General features: G+C 51.6%; 1 protein-coding gene across 1 annotated transcript; it reads left to right on the top strand.

Moving 5' to 3' along the window:
* Window positions 1-1104: 1104 nt before the first annotated feature.
* Window positions 1105-3492, top strand: ELFN1 (extracellular leucine rich repeat and fibronectin type III domain containing 1; the record flags this gene model as incomplete). The annotated part of the gene is made up of 1 exon (XM_082291883.1): window positions 1105-3492. Exon 1 carries the CDS (start codon window positions 1108-1110, stop codon window positions 3490-3492), a length of 2385 nt encoding a protein of 794 aa, XP_082148009.1. The 5' UTR covers window positions 1105-1107.
* Between the last annotated feature and the right edge of the window lie 15372 nt (window positions 3493-18864).

Here is an 18864-nt window from a genome sequence, read left to right on the forward strand (position 1 = left end):
AGAGGCCTTGGAGAAAGGCAATAAGCCCAAACCAGGGACAAGGACACTGGGTGGTTCACAATCACACTGGTGGGTTTGCAAAAGAGTGCCCTGAAACTACTGCTCGGGTTCCCAGAAACAGGACAAGCGTTTGATGCTGGGCTGTATCCCAGATGCCACATGGCAGTGCAGGCAGAGATAACGGTGTCCTCGACCAGCACCCCTTCTGTGGGCACTGCTGCTGCGCACACCAGCACACGAGACAGTCAGGATTCCCCTCAGCAAAACGCTGCAGCATCAAATCTACATCAGAGCGAGTTGTCTAGACTTCATCTGCTCTCAGCGGAGAGGAACAGACACTTCTGGGACATCACTCCTCTCCTCCTAAGGTAGACAGCTAAATAGGTCAGACAGACGGTGCACTGGATGTGTGTCGGTCTCTCAACTGCCAAAAAAGTGATGCTGGACAAGGGCTCAGAGGGTGACCTCAATGGTCAGTGACCACCTCCCCTTGTGCTGCCAAATAGTGCTGGTGGCAGCCAAATAAACCAAAGGCTCCTTGAAAGGTGGTTGCCACAGCAAGAAGGCAAGTGCCTGACTAAGAGGGGAGTTGGATGGATGTCCAACACCTCTGACTGCTGACTGTCTTTCCTTTGTGCTTAGTTTGTGCTTGTGTTTTGTTTTGAGCAGGTGAGCCGAGGGACTGAGCAGGGACAGGCAAACGCACGGAGGCACAGGGAGATGGGGACCAGCGCCACGATGGGCAGCAAAAAGAAAACGAGGAGAAGTACTATAAAAAATGAGAGGAAGGCTTGTCTCTAAGCCTGAGCAACTCCTCTGCACAGGCGCTTAGCTTCATGACGCCCTCCTCAAGATGCCAGAGATCTGGTGATGTGGGACCAGCCTCAGCCACCAAGGCCTTGGTAGCAGCCCCTGGCTGCTGGCTGCTGAGTACCGTGGGCACCGAGGTCCGCTTTCTCCACAGACGCTTCCCTCCCGTCTCCGAGCCATGAGGAGAAGGGAGAGGCAAGCAAAGCTGCCGAAGGAGCACTAGTACACCTTCCCAGCCCCTGTCCTGTTCCCCGCTTCCAGCAGACCAGGAACCCCTTCTCCGTGCTGCCCTTCCAGATGGCAGGTCGCCGGTGGGCCGCGACGTCAGCCCTCTGCATCTGCGTGGCGGCCATGTCTCTCCTGCACGGGGTGCGAGCAGACTGCTGGCTCATCGAGGGGGACAAGGGCTTCGTCTGGTTGGCCATCTGCAGCCAAAACCAGCCCCCCTACGAGTCCATCCCCCAGCAGATCAACAGCACCATCGTGGACTTGCGGCTGAACGATAACAAGATCAAGAGCGTGCAGTATGCCTCGCTCAGCCGCTTCGGCAACCTGACATACCTCAACCTGACAAAGAACGAGATCTCCTACATCGAGGACGGTGCCTTTTCAGGACAGTTCAACCTCCAGGTGCTGCAGCTGGGTTACAACCGACTGAGGAACCTCACCGAGGGCATCCTCCGGGGCCTGGGGAAGCTGGAGTACCTCTATCTCCAGGCCAACCTCATTGAGACCGTCACCCCCAATGCCTTCTGGGAGTGCCCCAACATAGTGAACATTGACCTGTCCATGAACAGGATCCAGAGACTGGACAGCAACACTTTTCGGGGCCTAAGCAAGCTCTCTGTCTGTGAACTCTACAGTAACCCCTTCTACTGCTCCTGCGAGCTCCTTGGCTTCCTGCAGTGGCTGGAGGCTTTCACCAACATGACACGCACCTATGACCGGATGCAGTGCGACTCCCCACCCGATTACGTGGGCTACTACTTGTTAGGCCAAGGCCGGACTGGCTACCGCAATGCTCTGAGCATGCTCTCTTCCCTTTGCACTGGTGGCTCCTACACTGTGATCCCTCGTTTTATCCCTCCCAGGTACCAGGTGACCACGGTGCCCTCCGAAAGCCCCTGCTCCGAGGAGGAGTGCTCCTCTGGTGACGGCACGACGCCGCAGTTCTCCCTGTTCACGCCCATCGGTGAGACAGAGGTGCGCCCCAACATCCAGGTGAAGCACCTCAACCACAACTCAGCTGTCCTCACCGTGCAGATCCCCTACCCCTTCAGCAAGATGTACATCCTCTCCCAGTTCGAAAATGGCTTCTCCTCCATGATCACCAAGCTCAGGAAGAAGGAGGAGAACATCACCGTGAGCAACCTAGTAGCACAAAGAGATTACACCTACTGTGTAGTCTCCGTTCACCAGTACTCCAAGTACAACCACACCTGCGTCACCATCACCCCCACCAGACCCAACCGCAAGGAGCCGGTGCCCACCCCTTCCACTGCCACCCATTATATCATGACAATCCTGGGCTGTCTCTTCGGCATGGTGATTGTCCTGGGCGTGGTGTATTACTGCCTCCGGAAGAGGCGCCAGCAGGAGGAGAAGCACAAAAAGGCTGCCGGCAGCATGAAGAAGACCATCATCGAGCTGAAGTATGGGCCAGAAATGGAGACCACCAGCATCACTCAGCTGTCCCAGGGACAGATACTGGGTGGGGAGACAGTGACCCGCATCCCCTACCTACCCTCTGCTGGGGAGGTCGAGCAGTACAAGCTGATTGACAGCAGCGAGACCCCCAAGGCCACCAAGGGCAACTACATGGAGGTGAGGACGGGTGAGCAGCCTGAGAGGCGAGACTGTGAGCTGTCCCTGCCACCAGACAGCCAGGGCTCTGTGGCTGAGATCTCCACCATTGCTAAGGAGGTGGACAAGGTGAACCAGATCATCAACAACTGCATCGATGCCTTGAAATCCGAGTCCACCTCCTTCCAAGGGGTGAAATCGGGGGCAGTCTCCACAGTGGAACCTCAGCTGGTGCTCTTATCAGAGCAGATCCCCAGCAAGCATGGATTCCTTTCCCCCATCTACAAGGAAAGCTACAACCACCCTCTCCAGCGACACCACAGCATGGAGGCGGCCCCCAAACGCTCCAGCACCTCTTCCAGTGGCTCGATACGGAGCCCCAGGTCCTACCGCTCTGAGGGATCGGGCCACAAATCCGAAGCCAAATACATTGAGAAGACATCCCCCACCACTGACACCATCCTCACTGTGACACCGGCCGCAGCCATCCTGCGGGCAGAGGCGGAGAAGATCCGCCAGTACAGCGAACACCGGCACTCGTACCCCAGCTCGCACCCAGGGGAGCAGCACGACAGCATGGGTGGGCGGAAGCCCTCCATCCTGGAGCCTCTGACCCGTCCTCGCCCCAGAGACCTGGCCTACTCTCAGCTCTCGCCTCAGTATCACAACCTGAGCTACACCTCCAGCCCAGAGTACACCTGCAAACCATCGCACAGCATCTGGGAGCGCTTCAAACTCAACCGCAAGCGGCACAAAGACGAGGAGGAGTACATGGCAGCCGGCCATGCCCTACGCAAAAAGGTCCAGTTTGCCAAAGACGAGGATCTTCACGACATCTTAGACTACTGGAAGGGCGTCTCTGCCCAGCAAAAGTCCTGAGTCCTCACACAACTTGTGACTTAACACACTAACTGGACCAAAAGAAATCCGCAGCAGCTATTTTTATTCAGACTGTCTTTGAAACAAAATAAAGTTAAAAAAAAAAAAAAAAAAGAGAATCAATGAAAAAAAAATAAAACAGAGAACAAATAATGAAAAATCTATAAATATTCTATATAATATATAAAGTGAGATATTAAAATGTCCTCACGCTGGTGAGACATGCACCAAATTTGAACACAAACTTTGCAAAACAAACAAACTGTGGAGTGGAAAAAAAAGTTTTGTTTCATTTTGATTTTTTAAAAAAATAAGAAAAAAGAAAAAATTGAATATAAAATGAAAATTAAAGAGCGGGCAGAGAGCTGAGGTCTGGCGTTTCCCAATATTGCATTGCATGAGTCCCTATTCCGTGATTTTGTGGATTCTTTGTGAACAGTTTGTGTTCTTCCTTCCTTCCTTCCCTTCCAAAATCAACAGCGACAAAAACAGCAACAAAAACCAAAAAGAGACCAGAAGGAGCTCCATCTTTTGGGCTGTTTTTGCAAACGGAGTCTTCCAGTTTAGACTTTTACCCAGTTGAAGGCCCGTTCACATTTTCACTCACTAAAAGGTTTTACCACACATTGCATTGTAAACCGAAGTCGTTAATTGTACAGAGAAAATTTCTATATTTGCAATGTTTGCTGTATAATGAGAAAGAGAGAGGAGAAAAAAAAATACTACATCTACTAAAAAAAAAAAATATATATATATATATATCTATATTCACCTGTTTGTACCAGGTTTTAATCATGGATTTTAGAGAAAGAGATGGAGTTTTGTTTGAAGGACTTTTTTGTTGGTTGGTTGGCTGATAGGGTATCTTTTGGAGGGGGGAGTGTTTGGATTTCTAAGTACTTGGTTTTGATTTCTTCCACCAATTGTCTGTGTCCAAGTTCTCATCACTTCCAAGTGCATTGAAGAAAAAAGGCACGTACCCAGGAAAATAGAATCCCTCACCTTACTCCAGGTGGGAGACCATCACCACCAGGAACTGGGAAGGGGATGAGAAGTGAAGGGCTCTGGGTTGAGCAGGTGCCACCACGCAATGGGATTTCTTCTGCAAATTAAAAGGTATTGGTCTCTGCCCCTAAACATTGGTGTCTGGGCAGTGGTGGCCCTTGGGAGCAGCCACTAAAGGGTGGATTATCCCCCCCACTCTCAAGCTGGGGAGCCAGTGATGAGTTAGAGCACGAAGCCTCTTGCTGCTCTGTGGAGGAGAGAATGGAGTGGTGATTTTTTGAGGTGAAAGACACTCAGCATTTACAGCTTACCCATACTGAGACATCCTGGGGATCTCTGACCAGCCCTTGGCACTCTGAGACTGGGAGGGAAGGGGATGGCTCTGTGTCCATGGGTCCACCCAAGCAGCCACATGCCCTTCAACCATTGCTGTCCAACACTGGTCCAAGACTCCACAGCTCTTTCCCCCATCCCTAAAGCACTCACAGGTGATGCCTTACTCGTGAGGTGAGAGGGGAGATGTTGAGGCCTGGCACTTCCCGGCCACACTGGTGGCCAAAGGACACAATTTTGTCCTGATCAGCTCCAGCTGAGTCACAAGCCCCTACGTCTCACCCATCCCATGACTAACAAAAAGCAAGGGCTTCAGGGGGGTCTGAGAGCTGCCCTGCTCCCAGGTGAGTGTGTGGGAGGCCAGGGAGTCAGCACAGTCAGGTGCTAAGCTCTCCAAATGCAGCTCTGTGAGGCCCTGCTGCTTGCCAGAACTTTTTCCCTTGCATCCTGCTCACAAGTCACTTTGGATGGACATCCTGAGTCCTGACGGATGAGCACTAGGGCCCAGGAGCAAACCATATCCCATCCTGTTATTTCAATATTTCAAAGCGATTTTGACAGGTATTCTTGCAAAAGGTTATGTTTGTTCAGAAAGGAGCCGAGCTAGGAAGACACAGAGCAGGCTGGGAAGTGCACGAGTTCATTCCCCGTGGTTATTTGTGTAGACAACAAACCATTATTAGGATTTCATAATAAAAGGCAGGTAATTTCTCCAGGAATACGTTCACTCTGCCAGAGCAAAGGCACATTCCTCCACCTCCTCCAGGTGGACCCTGCCCACAGCTCACAGCTTCCTGGGGCTGTGTCTTGCTCACCAGGTGGTGAAGAGGACCTGGAGGGGGGAGTTGAGGGTCACCCCTCTCTTGTTTAGTGCCATCATGGCAGGTCCCTCCCCAGATCTCAGCTGTAGCACCTGGTACCAAAGCAAACCCTTCAGCTGAAACAGCCTTTCCCTGAGTGCCTCCTCAAAGAACCATAGAATGGTTTGGGTTGGAAGGGACCTTAAAAATCATCTAGGATTGTAAAATAAAAAGTCATCATCATTTAGTTCCAACTCCCTGGCCGTGGGCAGGGATGCCACCCATGAAATCAGGTTGCTCAAGGCTCCATCCAGGAGAAATAAGAGTTGGTCAGCAAGGATGTATGATGGAAACAGTAACAGGGCCTCCTGGCACTGTTTCATGGTCTCACAGGATTCCTCATCAAGAGGCTGGGGTAGCCCAAAGTGGTGGCAGCTCATGAGTTAATTTGGGCTCAGATGCTCCAGTGTTGACACTGACAGATACCCAAAGAACTGATAGATACCCAAAGAACTTCCTCAGCTGCTCCCTGCATTGAGACCATTCCCATACCAGTTTGGAAATGGCATCGTGACCATCTCCATGGAACTGGGAGCAGTGGCCAGCCAGTGGAGTGTGAGGCCTTGCTGTGGAGGCAGCAACCAGCTCAGCTCTTTAGCTGGGGCCACTCATTTTGCTCCTCTGCCTCTGTTTCCTCATCTGGAAATGCTTCCTTGTGGCACTGAGGGCACAGGCTGGCTGGGGAGCCTCAATTAATTAATTGCCTGTCTGTGAAGCCCATTTAGCTCCTAGAATAAAAGCTGCTATCGAAATGCAAAGCTGTTAGTGGTGTAAAACAGCATGGGCAGATGAAATCAAAGCCTGATTCTGTTTTCACACCAGGATTTCACTGGTCATAAACCAACAGAGACAGACACAGGAATGTGATACAGCAGCACTGGTCTTTCTAAATTAAACACCTCCTGCATGCAAACTGTCTGCAACTGGAAAAAAGGAGGATTAGAAAAAGTCTAGGCCCCTCTATCTCTGAGGTATCTCTAAGGCATCACTCAGTACCCCATTGTTAGTGGGGCCTCACCACAGGTCTCCAGATGGCTCCTGGGCTGCTGAGCACCTTCCAGCCCCTTGCCCTCCCTCCAAAACAAGGTGCAGTCCTGGCAGCTGTGGTCCACATCCCTCGGCAGGAGATGCCATAAAATGAGCTGTGAAAAAAGCCAGACAAGAAAAGGGAAGAGGTCCCACTGTCCCCAGGGCCACCACCCCATGGATGAGCTCCAGGGGTGCTGCTGCAGAGGGCCTGGAGAACTCTGTCTGCAGCATCTTCCATCCCTCCAAGGCAGCTGCTTTACAGACCCTTCTGAGGACAGAGAGGGGATTTCATCACCTGTGACCTGCTGAGTGTTCTTGTTCTTTGTTTTGTCTCCTGTTCAACCAGGACAGCTGGTTCTGCAAAGAGAAGTGACACCTTGTCCAGCCAGGCTGCTCCTGCTGCCCTAAACTCATCCAAAAGAAGAGGATTCCCCACCAAGCAGAAAGGAGAGGGCACAGGAAAGGCATGTTGGAGTGAAGAGGAGGGGAAGCTAGGGGAAAAAAATCACAGTTCCCTGCAGTGCAGTCACAGCCCTGGGGCCATGGGGAAATGCATTCTGCTGATGCCCTTTCTGTATCCACAAACCTGCTGTTGTCTCAACCACCTGTCTTCAAGGGCAAAACCAAGGCAGCACGAAAAATCCCTCCCCCAGCAAGAACAGCTTCTAGCTAGAGAGTAAATCCAAGCCCACATTTACCCATGGCTCAATCCTCACTCTAGCCCAGAGTCAGCAAAGGACCCTGCCACATGTTACAAAGTCTGTGTGGCACCTAGAGCCTGGATAGTATTTAAAAACCTGTAAATTAGGACAGAAACATCCCTTCATATAGACATACACCATTTAAGCCCAGAATTCCTGAGGGCACCTGCCAGCCCTGGTGTGCACACCGGGTGTGCCCATCTGTTGCCAAGCATGGCCTGTGGGAAGGGCAGTGTTCACAGACAGAAACGTGGAGTAGCACAGGGTGGCAGGGGTGGCAGGCACTGCGTGCCCAGCTACCTCCCCGATGCAGCAAGGCACTTGAGAGGGGAGGTAGCTGGAGGCTGCCTCCTTCTTCAGAGCTCATGAGTGTTGGAGGTGCGAACTGTCCTCCTCCCCACCCACCACTTGAGCCTCCTGATGGCTTCAGCTGAGTTTGCCATGAAACCAGGTGCAGATCCCATGGGAGGGGTCAGTGAGGATGCACGGGGGCCCTAAGAAGGGAAGGTGCTCCCAGGCAGCGTCCTGACACAGACAACAGACAGACTGCGTTGGCTCTGCTCAAATCAAGCCAGTGACCTGCAGTGCTTCCTGGGTGCTGGCACCTTTCCTAGGGCTGCCGGGGAGCCTTCTCTCTTCCAGCCGCACTGATCCTTATGGATCAGGCCATGCATCAACACCTGGGTGATGGCAGAGCCAGAGCAGAGCCCTGGGCTCCAGCAGCCCAGCCAGCTCCTGCTCCTGCGTGTTCCCCCACTCCCAACCACGGCAGCCACCTCCCCTCCAAATGCTCCCCTCTGCCCATTTGTGAGGTCAGTCCTTCCCTGAATCAGGCCAGAGATCCCCATACTCATCTCGGCGGTGGATGTGGCTCTGCAGAAATCGGGAGCAGCGGCACAATCCCCTGGCCGGGCGCCGGCGGCAGCCGGGCTGCCCGTCGGGCTGTGGAGCAATAAATCACCTCGTCTGCAGGAGAAGGGGTCAGCAGGGGTGGAGGACAGTGCGGTGGAGGTGGCCTCACCACACAAATCCCTTGGGCGAGGAGGGGTCCGGGCAGGCAGGGGAGGGATGCGCTGCGGCGCGGCTGGCCCAGACCCAGGAGCGCGGATCGATGAGGGTGATTGAAGCCAGCACGCACTGCGTTGGGCTATTTTTAGCGCAGCCAGCGGAGCAGGAATTTGGGAGCCCAAGTCAGAATTTATTTGCATCTGTGAATGCTCGCCGGGGGGAGGACCAACAACAACACCCCGCCCGGGTGCAGCAGCGCCCTGCAGCGCGTTTTGGGACCTGCTCACCTTGGCTTCAGCTCCTCTTCAGTGCACATCGTGTCCCTCTCCTCTGCAGTGCCCTTTGGGAACAGTGTCAACCCCCCAAAGCTTGGAGCTGTGAGCACGTGGATGCACATGGACACGGGATGGGGACAGAACAGAGGAGAGGGCAGGGGATGGACTTCAGGGGGTGAAGGGTTTATTTGGAAAAAGCACTGATCCTACCTTAAATGCGTGGGGTGTGTCAACAGGTGCTGTAGCATGGCTGCAACACTGCCGTGGCCAGGCAGGTGTGGACTTCAGAGGTGCCCCAGCCTCTCCTCCAGCTCCTCTCTCCCCATTTCCTCACCACAGGCTTTCCGCCATGGGCCCAGGGTCAGTTTTTCTGGGTAAGTGTTCTGAGATGAAATTGTTCTCCAGAGAGAGGTGTACAGCACCTTTCCTTTCCTTCACCTCCAACCCCCTGGTGCCAGCAGTACCCAAGGCACTGAAGGTGGTGAAGGTGCTGGTGGGCACGGCCAGCGCTGCTGGAGAAACCAACCCAACTCCTTGGCTTGGAGCAGTGACTTCGGCTTCACCTGAATTTACTTAGGCTCCAATTTTTCATGTCTCCTCTGTGTCACAGCCTCTGTTTCACCCCTCTCAACCAGCTCACCAGCACCACCAGAAGGGTGGTAGAGATTATACAAATGCTGCCTTGAGACTTCTGCTCATTTCCACCTTCCCCCTCCCCGGCCCAGAACTTAATGGAGGAAAACCACCTGATCTAGAGTGAAGCCAGTTTTCTGGACCCAGTTTCCTCTGTACAAGGGATGAGAAGACACAGAAGTACCAGGGATGTGGATTTTCAACACGTGGGGAGTAGCCAAGCAGGATGTCAGTTTTTACTTCTGTTTTGCTGCCCTTTCTTTTGGTTCAAATCCGATGTGAACATGCCTGTTTCCATCCCTCTGCAACCTCCCTGTCCCTGCAGAGTAACCAGAGGAGCCTGCCAAGTCTCCAAGTTTGTGTGTGTGCCTTTTCAATAATTCAGTGGGAACGCTAATCACACGGTTGTGCTGTTGTTCCTCTACGAGCCGATCGCTTCTCACATCCCACCAACATCTGTTTTTTCACACCCAGCTCAGCTGTCTGGCAATAGCCATTTGCTGCTCACCTTTACTTGCCTTGCCATTAAAGAGCTCATTAATGTACTCCATCCTTGCTTTCTTTGGGACAAAAAGATTTCCATTTCTGTCTTTTATCAGCTTTCACATGGCTGATAGCCTGTCCTCCCTTCACCATGCGATGCCCTTTTCTAATGAGCTCTTCTCTGCTGGTCTGTCTCATCCATTAAGATCTGTGAGTGCTATCCCCTGCATTGTCTTACTCATCTCCTGGGCTCTCCTCTGGGTCTATCATATCCCTCAGTTTTCAGGTGTGAAAGGAAGCAAACATCCCCACACACAACATCCACATTTCCTCCCACCTCAATCGCTTTCCTAGCAGCCCTCCAGCCTGGCTCATCCCATCCAGCCTTGACAGACTCCTTCGTCCTTGCAGAAGCCCCTGGCTGGCTTTACCTGATCTGCAGAAAAGTGATGGAATGCCTCACTTTGTGTGTGGTGCCTGCAGCTTGCCTCTGCTGGGGGCCTCTTAAATCTGTGCCTCTCTCTCAGCATTGCTTTTATGCAGCAGAGCTCTCCTTGGGCATCTCCTGCCTTGCAATCAAAAGCTCCCAGCCCATCCAGATGCGGGAGGCCTCTCTGGGTACTGCGAAAGCTCCTCTGTGGTCTCACAAGTAAACACTGGCACTCTTCACGCGATGCAGCTAAATTAATTAATCTTGTTCCACCACATTTGGAGCCAAGACACAAAGGTTCCCATTCCCTGAAGCTGGAGCTTGAAGTCTGCTTCTCCCAAAAGTGCCCTGCTGCCCCAGGATTTGTGTTGCAGTGAGATTGGAGGAGTGGCAGCAGAGCAGCTCTTGGGAGTAGCTCCAAGGGGCTGGCAGAGCCAACAACCCCCTGGAAAAGTAGCCATGGACCCAAACCATCTGCCACCATCCAGCTGGAACATTCCTGATGTGTCCAGCTCAGCTTAGGCTGACAAGGAGCTTGTGTGCACAAAAACTGTTGTGCTTTGGGTTTCTTCCCCAGCCATCTCAGGTGCTGCAATTTACTACTTCTCCATACAAACCTTATCTCAATTATATCCTCAGATCATTCTCACTGTAACAATACTCCCACCCACCACAGAGGTTGCACACACACACATCTGTGCCTGGGAAATCCCAGGCAGAAGCATGGCAGCCCCAAGCACGACAAACCCTTCACGCACTGACAGCTGACAAGCCATGAGCTGCTCCACAGCTGCCTCCAGCCTTGCAGGGTGATCACAGCTCCTAAAAGACAGATGCAGACTGGTGCTCTGGGTATGATGTGCCAGGAGGCTGGCAGCAGAGACTGGGGAGGGCAGGTGCCTGGCATGGCCACTCCAAATGTATTTCCCTGGCAGAGCTCACAGCCAGGAAGGACAGTGAGCTGAGGGGTGGGCTGGCTTCTGATCTCCCACCATCTCACACTTGGGTCCTGAAGACCAGACATGTCCCAGCACAGCTGTCAGGAGTGGAAAAGCAGAGATGGAGGTGCTGGAGCAGAGCTGGGAGCTCCAGAAACCACCTGAGATGGTGAAACCCTTTTGGATACAGTTGTGATGCTCCTCTGGCTGAGGTGACTGGGAAGTCCCTGCCCCAGGGTGGCTTTGGAGAACAGCACACCCAGAAGAGCCCACCTGTGGCTGTGAAGGACTGGTCCATCCATCGCTGCTCTGAAGCTGTCAGGAGATGGATTCACTGGTGTGAAGTCTGAGCCAGTCCCACTCTTCTGCAAAGCCACAGACGTACACAGATGGAGATCCCCAGATCTGATGGGAGAGATTGGTTGGCGGCACAGCACAAAGCCCTCACAAAGAAGAAGAATAAACCAAAACACCACAAGATGCCAGCAAGTGGGAGGAGACAGCTTATCCAGGGAGCTAATTTAGCTGGAAGGAAAGGAAAGGATGCAAGATGTTCCCCTAGTAAGAAAGAAAAATAGCACGCAAGAGCAAGGAGCTGGAGGTTGAAGTGCCTGGTGGAAGGAGATGTGGATGCATTTGAGTTTAAAAAGCCAGAGCAGAGCTGGGGCAGATGCTGGACCCAGAACAAAGGCGTGTCAGCCAAAGCTTGAGAGGCAAAGGTTAGGATGAAACTTGCAGAGACCTGGAAGCCACTGAGGTGGGTGAATTGTAAGTGGTACCTCATTTAATCTGAGCAGAATGCATGAAACCAGATAATGTAATTGAAAGGGTTATTTAAACTGAGTATTCAGAGGGAAAAATAAAGCATTGCAGGGAAAATAATAATACTTAGCGCTTGTAATGTGCTTAGCATCTTCAAAAGCTGGTCAGCCATTAACTGATTGCTCCTCTGCTCAGTCCAAAGGCTAATAAAAAGGGACGGTTCATTTAGTTATTTCACAGCTGAGCTTCTCAATAGGGCATGAGGAAGTGATCACTGCTCTCCAGCATGTTGGTAAATAAACAGTTGGAAGTAGGAAAATACAAAATCCTCTCAGCACTTGGTCACAGCTTCGTGCTTGGCTCCTTCCTTCCTCACCTTGAGTTTGTCCAGACCAGACCTGTGACAAGGAGTTTGCCTGGAGGACTGGCTGGGGGCCACATGAGCAGGCATGTGCAATCTGCAGGGCACTTGTCCATGGGTGGATGGGGTGGGTGATGTGGGCTTGGAGAGACCCCACCTGTGCAGCCTGGTGGCCTTGGCAAGCGCAGAGGCTGAGGGAACCGGGCAGCCTCTTGGACAGCAATAAAGAGGAAAGCATTTTATATTTGTTTTACTTAAAAAGCAAACAGTTCCTTCTGTCTTTGATGAGCAAGCGATTTCATAAACTCTGCAGAGAAAACATGACACACTTGCACCTCAGTGATTTCCAGCCTCTTCTCCTGGCAGCAGCACTGGAGGAGCAGAGAAGTGCCTGAGCAGCTGCCCTGCACACACTCCCACAGCTGTCTGGGGGTGGCCAAGGGTCTGGGGGCTGCTCCTGATCAGGCCTGAAGGGAAACAGCCAAGAAGAGGAAGCTCTTGTCAGGATGGAGCCATTCAACCTGAAACATGTTCAGTCCCAGCTTGGGTGAACAACAAACTCATTGCATGTTGGGTGCTGCCACAGGCTTCACATTGTGCCCCAGGTGCACTCACTCACTCAAAACAAGCAGCCACTGGTTTTGCCACCCACTTTGTGATGGTTTCTGGCCTTATGAATTTATACACCCACTAAAACCCTGGCCTCATCACTCCAGAGAAAGGGAGCTGCGCAGATGCTCAGCTGCCCCCATACAAGTGCCCTGCTTTTGGTGCAGTGATGCTCCAAACCCTGCATTGCTGGAGCACAGGTCTCCCAGAGACCCTGCTCCAGGTGTCCCAGACCCATCCCAGGGGGATGTCTCCATGGAGTCCTACCGGACTGTGCAAGGTCTCCAGCTCACTCTGAGCTGCTGGGACAGCAACCAGGAGAAGGCAATAGTTCACCCATGAGTTTCCCAATCCCAATCCCAGCAGCAGAGACAAACTCCTAGAATATGTTAGGGAGATATTTTTCCACCTCAGTGTTGGGTGATCCAAGAGGGGTCCTGCTGCTTTATAGAAGAGATGCAAAAGAATTCATCTCTGAAAGCATTTCTTGGGATAAAGTACAGGGCATGCGGCTGAACCTGGCTTTTCTGGGGCATGTCCAGCAGCAGAAGGGCCATCATCAAAAGCCTTGGGTGGAGACAGGGGTTGAGGGATCTTACTTGTTGCCCCAGGCATTGCCTCCCACTCTCTCAGCTGTGCTCGTGGGCTTTGTGCTTTCTTTCTGTTTCTTCAGGTTTTCTTCCTCTTAAATGAAACTTTCCCCAACTCTGCTGTGAGCACAGCCCTATGGATCCTGTGCTGAGGGGATGAGCCAGGTAAGAGCAGGAGGAGGTGAGCAGAGACTCCTTACCCCTGAGTGCCTCTATCCCAAGGCAGGTTTTGCTTGAGGGCGGCATCCGTGTCAGGACCTCGAGGATTTGCAGTGCAGGACGTGTCCTCCTTCCTCATCATCTGGGGGACCCGGGGAAAGCACTGAGCACAGAGACAGCAGCAGCCTTGAAGGCTTGCTTAAGCACCTTTCTGACGGGAGGAAATTCGGGATGTGGTGTGCTAAAGATGCCTCGTTAACTTCTGTGCAACGCTCACGTACAGCCGGGCAGCAGCTCCACGGGCTGTGAAGGCTCTGCCGATCCTCCTCTGCCTGCTCCTGGCCTAACGAGGCCCAATGGGTGTGTGTAAACAAAGCAAGCATCTCTCTCACTGGACCTCATGCATCATTTATAGCCAGCTTTTCTGTGGCACAAGAAACATTTACATATGCCAGCATTAATTCCGAACGCCACTTCAAAGCCATCTCTGTCTAATGAACCCCGTGCGCTGTGCACAGCAAATTCCACCCCAAAAATAATTAGCAGCACACGCCACCAAAGCGTTACAAGGGGAACGCAGCACACCACCTGCTGAAGCAAAATGAATGCCTGATTTATGTATTTTTTGCCACTTTTTAGCAATATTCAGGCACTGACTCAAAGCTGTGCTCTGTTCTCAGCTTTGTAGGGCCCCGGGAAGCGTAACGTTCCCACTCTGCATTCCAGGCTGAGAAGAGATTGATTTGGGGGCATTAAATGGAACCACAGAAAGGTTTGGGTTGTAAGGAGCCTCAAATATCATCTAGTTCCAACCTCCTCCCCCAGACATGGGCAGGGCTTATGTTTTTCTTACATCATGGCTGGACAGAACTGTGCAAGACCCTGCTGATTTCTCTGTGCCAGAGGTGCCAACTGGGATTTAGGGTGCAGGCAGCTCGATGACCCTTTCTCTGAAGCTGCACAAGTCCCAGACCTTTGGGATGCTGTCACCAGCTGACCAGTCACAGACTGGTGGCTGGGAGCAGGACAGGACTCGAGTCTCACCCTGGTCTGACATTCCCACAGAGCCTTTAACCCCAGAATGGGATCAGCCTCACTGAGAAAAAAGGAAATTGGAAACGAGATCAGGAGTCGGAGGTTTTGGTGCCCCTACCAGCCGTGGTGCTCCCACCCAGTGCTGGCTACAGGCAGCCCTGCTGTGAACAGCTCAGGGGACAGAGCTGGCTGCACTGAAACCATTTCTTTAATCTGTGTTAGAGCTGCCCAGCCCAGCTCACAGCGGGAGGAGCAGCATATTTAGCTCAAAGCCTGAAGTGCTGGCATTGCCACGGGAGACCCAGGTCACAAACCACCATAGGCAGAGAGATGGAGGCCAAACCTGGAGGTGGCTGTGGGCACAGGGGGACCAGCTGTGCCAGGATGATGCTGGGATCCTGTATTCTCCTGTCCTCCTGGAGTGGAAGGAAGGTGCTCTGCAGGGCACTGCTCTCAGCCTGTGTGTCTCTCCAGCATCAAACCATGGAATTCAAATTGTCAATCTCTGCCTTGTTAGGATGCAAGGGGTTAAACTGTTCTTCCTATGCAAATTAAGCTTAATTAATCCTTTTCATCAGTTGCAAATATACCTTCTGAACCCTATTAAAAACATGAATATGCAAATTCAGACCTTTTTTAATACTCATTTTCAAGGACTTGGAGTCAGGCTTGATTATTCGATTCCCATTAACAGCCTGTAAAACCTGGTGCAAAATTTAATTTCCATTTTAAGTTACAAAAAAAAAAAAAAAAAGAATCTGTTGGTAATTAAGCTAATTACAGTGTTACACTAAAGAGGAGACAAACAAGGAGGACAAGATCATTCATTACATTTAACACTGGTTACAGGACCTGGGGACTGTCCCGCGTTAACTGAGAAGCCAGGAAACAGCAGTGATGGAAACAGGGTGTGTGTGAGGAGGCTGTGGCTTTTTGGGGGGGCCTGCTTCAGTCCCATGAGCTGTTCTCCTCCTCCTCCCAAGGGGAGAAGCAATGAAGAGGAGGTGCAGCCAGGCTGGAGGGGTCCTGTCGGTGTCATGGGGTCTCTGCACGGGTCAGGAACATGCTTGGGGTTGGAGTTTCAAAGTAGCCTTATCTTCCAGAGCTGAGCATCCTGTGCAGGTGGGACTTCCATCCTCCCTGAGCACCTTCTCTGTGTGTGGGGTGCAGAGGGGAGATTTGCTGACAACTCCCTTCGCACTGGCAAAGCCATCAGAGATGACGTATGACAAGACTTTGCAGAGGCATCTACAGACTGCTGCTCCACAGCCATACTGGGGGGACAATGAGGTACAGGATGTGACCCCCTGTTGCTCATGCCTGTGGCCAGCACAAGTTGGGAGATGCCAGCAAAACCAGCTGAGCCTACTCCACCCAATCCTCCCTTGTGGTCACCCATCAGAGCTTGGCAGTCAGTGCTGGTAGCTCTCAACTTGCCCATCAACCATCCTGTGCCTCCAGGCTTTGCCTGCATATAATTTTAAAATAAGTAATGCTATAGGCTGTTAATTATTGTTTACCACCACAGTGTTCTCTTAAAATCAGTCCTTAGGATGCCCAGCATCTATTCTGCACTTGGTGCTTTCGAGTGAGTTTGCAGAGTTAATGTGTGCCTTACTAGAGCTGTAATCCTCACCTCGGGGTGCCAGCACGGCCTGGTGGGCTCAGGTGAGGAGTCCCATGGCTGGCGTTGGCACACATCACACAGGGGATGCTCTGCCCGCAGGAGGTCAGGGCTCAGTGCCCAGGATACACTGCAGGACACTCCAACACTGAACCAGAATGTTGGCATTACCTACAGACTCACCCAAAGACCTCCAACACCAGCAGGATGCACCCACCCAAGGGATTTGTGCTATCTGGGAGCTCTTCTCACTCCTCCTCATCTCAGCGCAGCTGCCAGCACGAGCAACTCGGCTCCCCATGGATTCGGTTCATCCCTCGCCATCACCTCCTCTCCAGGGCTGTTCCTGGCCCTGCCAGGACTCCTGGTGAGAGGAGCTGTCACTTCAGAGCACGACACTCACGGGCGGCTCTGCCTCACAGCAGCGGCGTCAGAGCAGGAGCTGATCATGTACACACCCAGGGGCTGGAGCGTGACTCCCAAACAGAGCTGAGGAAAGGCTCAGGCACATGGAGGAGCCAGGAGAGCAGCGCTGGGGAGAAGGAAGGACAGTGTGATTCGCCACCACCCCACTGTGTACCAGGCTGTGCATGGTCAGTGGGGAGTGGGGGCACCTCCAAAATGAAGGACCTAGGTGACATCCACAGTTTGCATTTCTTTTTAGGAAGGCCACTCCTTGGCACTGGTTATGGGGCAGCCTGGCAGATGAACCAGTCACTACCAGCAAAGTGAAGTATCTGCTGTCATACAGCACAAATGCCACCCAGCAGATGCTCCTGAAGAGGAGAGGTTCATCTGCCAAACTTCAGAGCCTTTCATCCACCTGGAGAACATTTCCCACCATGCTGATACCAGAAGTTTCTGATCATTATCAATGGAGTGTGACAACAGAGATGATAAGAGAAATGCTCTCACCCTCTAGCCAAGCCCTTCGACCTGCCTGGTGCGTCTTGTCAACTGTATCATATTTTGGGGAGAGTCAGAGATGCAGAACTACCTTCTCAGTCCCTGCAGGCAATCAACTTGCTCCCCAAACCATGAGATATGATTGCCCTTATTACTTTAGCTTGCATAGCAGTAAGCCTTGTTAATGGTCATAAAATTATCCAGTCCTTATTTAAATCCTACAGGCGTCTGTGTTTCAATGACCTCCTGATGGTCTCTGGCTTTGCTCCAGGCTGAAGAAGCATTAGAAGGACCAGGAAGGAAAAAGAGGCAGTGGGAGGATTAAAGGAAAAAAACCAAAACCACAACAAGCAACAGTCAACAAAGAGAATTCAAAGTGAAACAGGGAATATTAAAGAGAGATCCATAATTCAGCTGGAGAGTTCAAAAAAACATAACCTGTCATGAAGAGAAGGAAGCAGCATCAGGTAAAATTAGCAACACTAATAAACTCATCAGCACTGGAGCCTGGGCCAGGAAACAGCACAGGGAAGATGAAGGGGTTGGTAGAGGCTTGATCCCATGTTGGGGAAGCAGAAGAAAACTGACACAACCTGAGGGAATGTGCTTTGGTGGAGGAATGTGGTTTGGGTGGAGACAAAAGACATGGGCTTCTTCCAAGACCTCCAGAAGCAAGAAACTGCCTTTGTGCTCCTCAATTTACATGGCAGCATTTTCTTTAAAGTGTGTTTTTCTTCTGTTTTGTTCCTTGTACTTGCTCTGAGGGAAAACACGCAGAGAAGGAAGGCTGGAGACACAGACACCGTGGGTGGAAGGAACAGGAGGAGCCGCTGGGATGGCCTGTCCAGGGCTGGGCTTTGGCCAGTGATCTTTCTGGAGCAAAAATATCATCTTTCTTTCGGATAAAAGACTGTTCCCCTGTCCTTTCAAATAACATCTGCAAATCCCCAGAGTACCGAAAGATTTTACAACAATAATCCCCCAAAAGAGAAATGAGAACTGGAAAAACCCCCAAGCAGCCAAGAACTCCTTTAATGTAACCAAGCTCCAACACAGATTTCCATCAATTTTGCAGCAAACCTGAGTCATGAAATTAAAAGTAGCATCAGCATATTTCCTATTAGCTACAGTTTCTTTTTCAGAACAGATCATACATTCCTACCCTATTTTTCTAGACACTTGTGTCAATGCGATATCATCAGATGCCGTTCAGTCTTTCCTCTTAGCCTGAAAAAAGCTTTCCTGTTGGGAAGGATGGGATTTTAATATTTAAAAAAGACTTCATGAAAAAGCTTTGCTGGTTTTTTACTTATTTATTTATTTATTTATTTATTTAATATCCCTCCCATGATCAGAGTGGGTGCATTTTGTAGCTTTTAAATATCATGCAAGTTTTAGCAACGCTGCTATTAAACCCGAATCTGCTGTCACAGCAGGCAGCAGGAATGTGATTCACACCAGCACAGAGCCTGTTCCATCCTCCCCAGCTCCTGTCCTTAGCTACGGTCACCTGGCATCAGACACCATCATTGTTTTCCCAACATCTCTGAACAGCTAAAAGATCCAGCAGAACCAATCCTGCCCTGGCTGTGCCCTCTCCCATCCCGAGCAGCACAGCCCAATGGGGTCTG

The sequence above is a fragment of the Coloeus monedula genome (assembly GCF_965178545.1).
Source record: "Coloeus monedula genome assembly, chromosome: 16".
In the NCBI taxonomy this organism is placed as follows: Eukaryota; Metazoa; Chordata; class Aves; order Passeriformes; family Corvidae; genus Coloeus; species Coloeus monedula.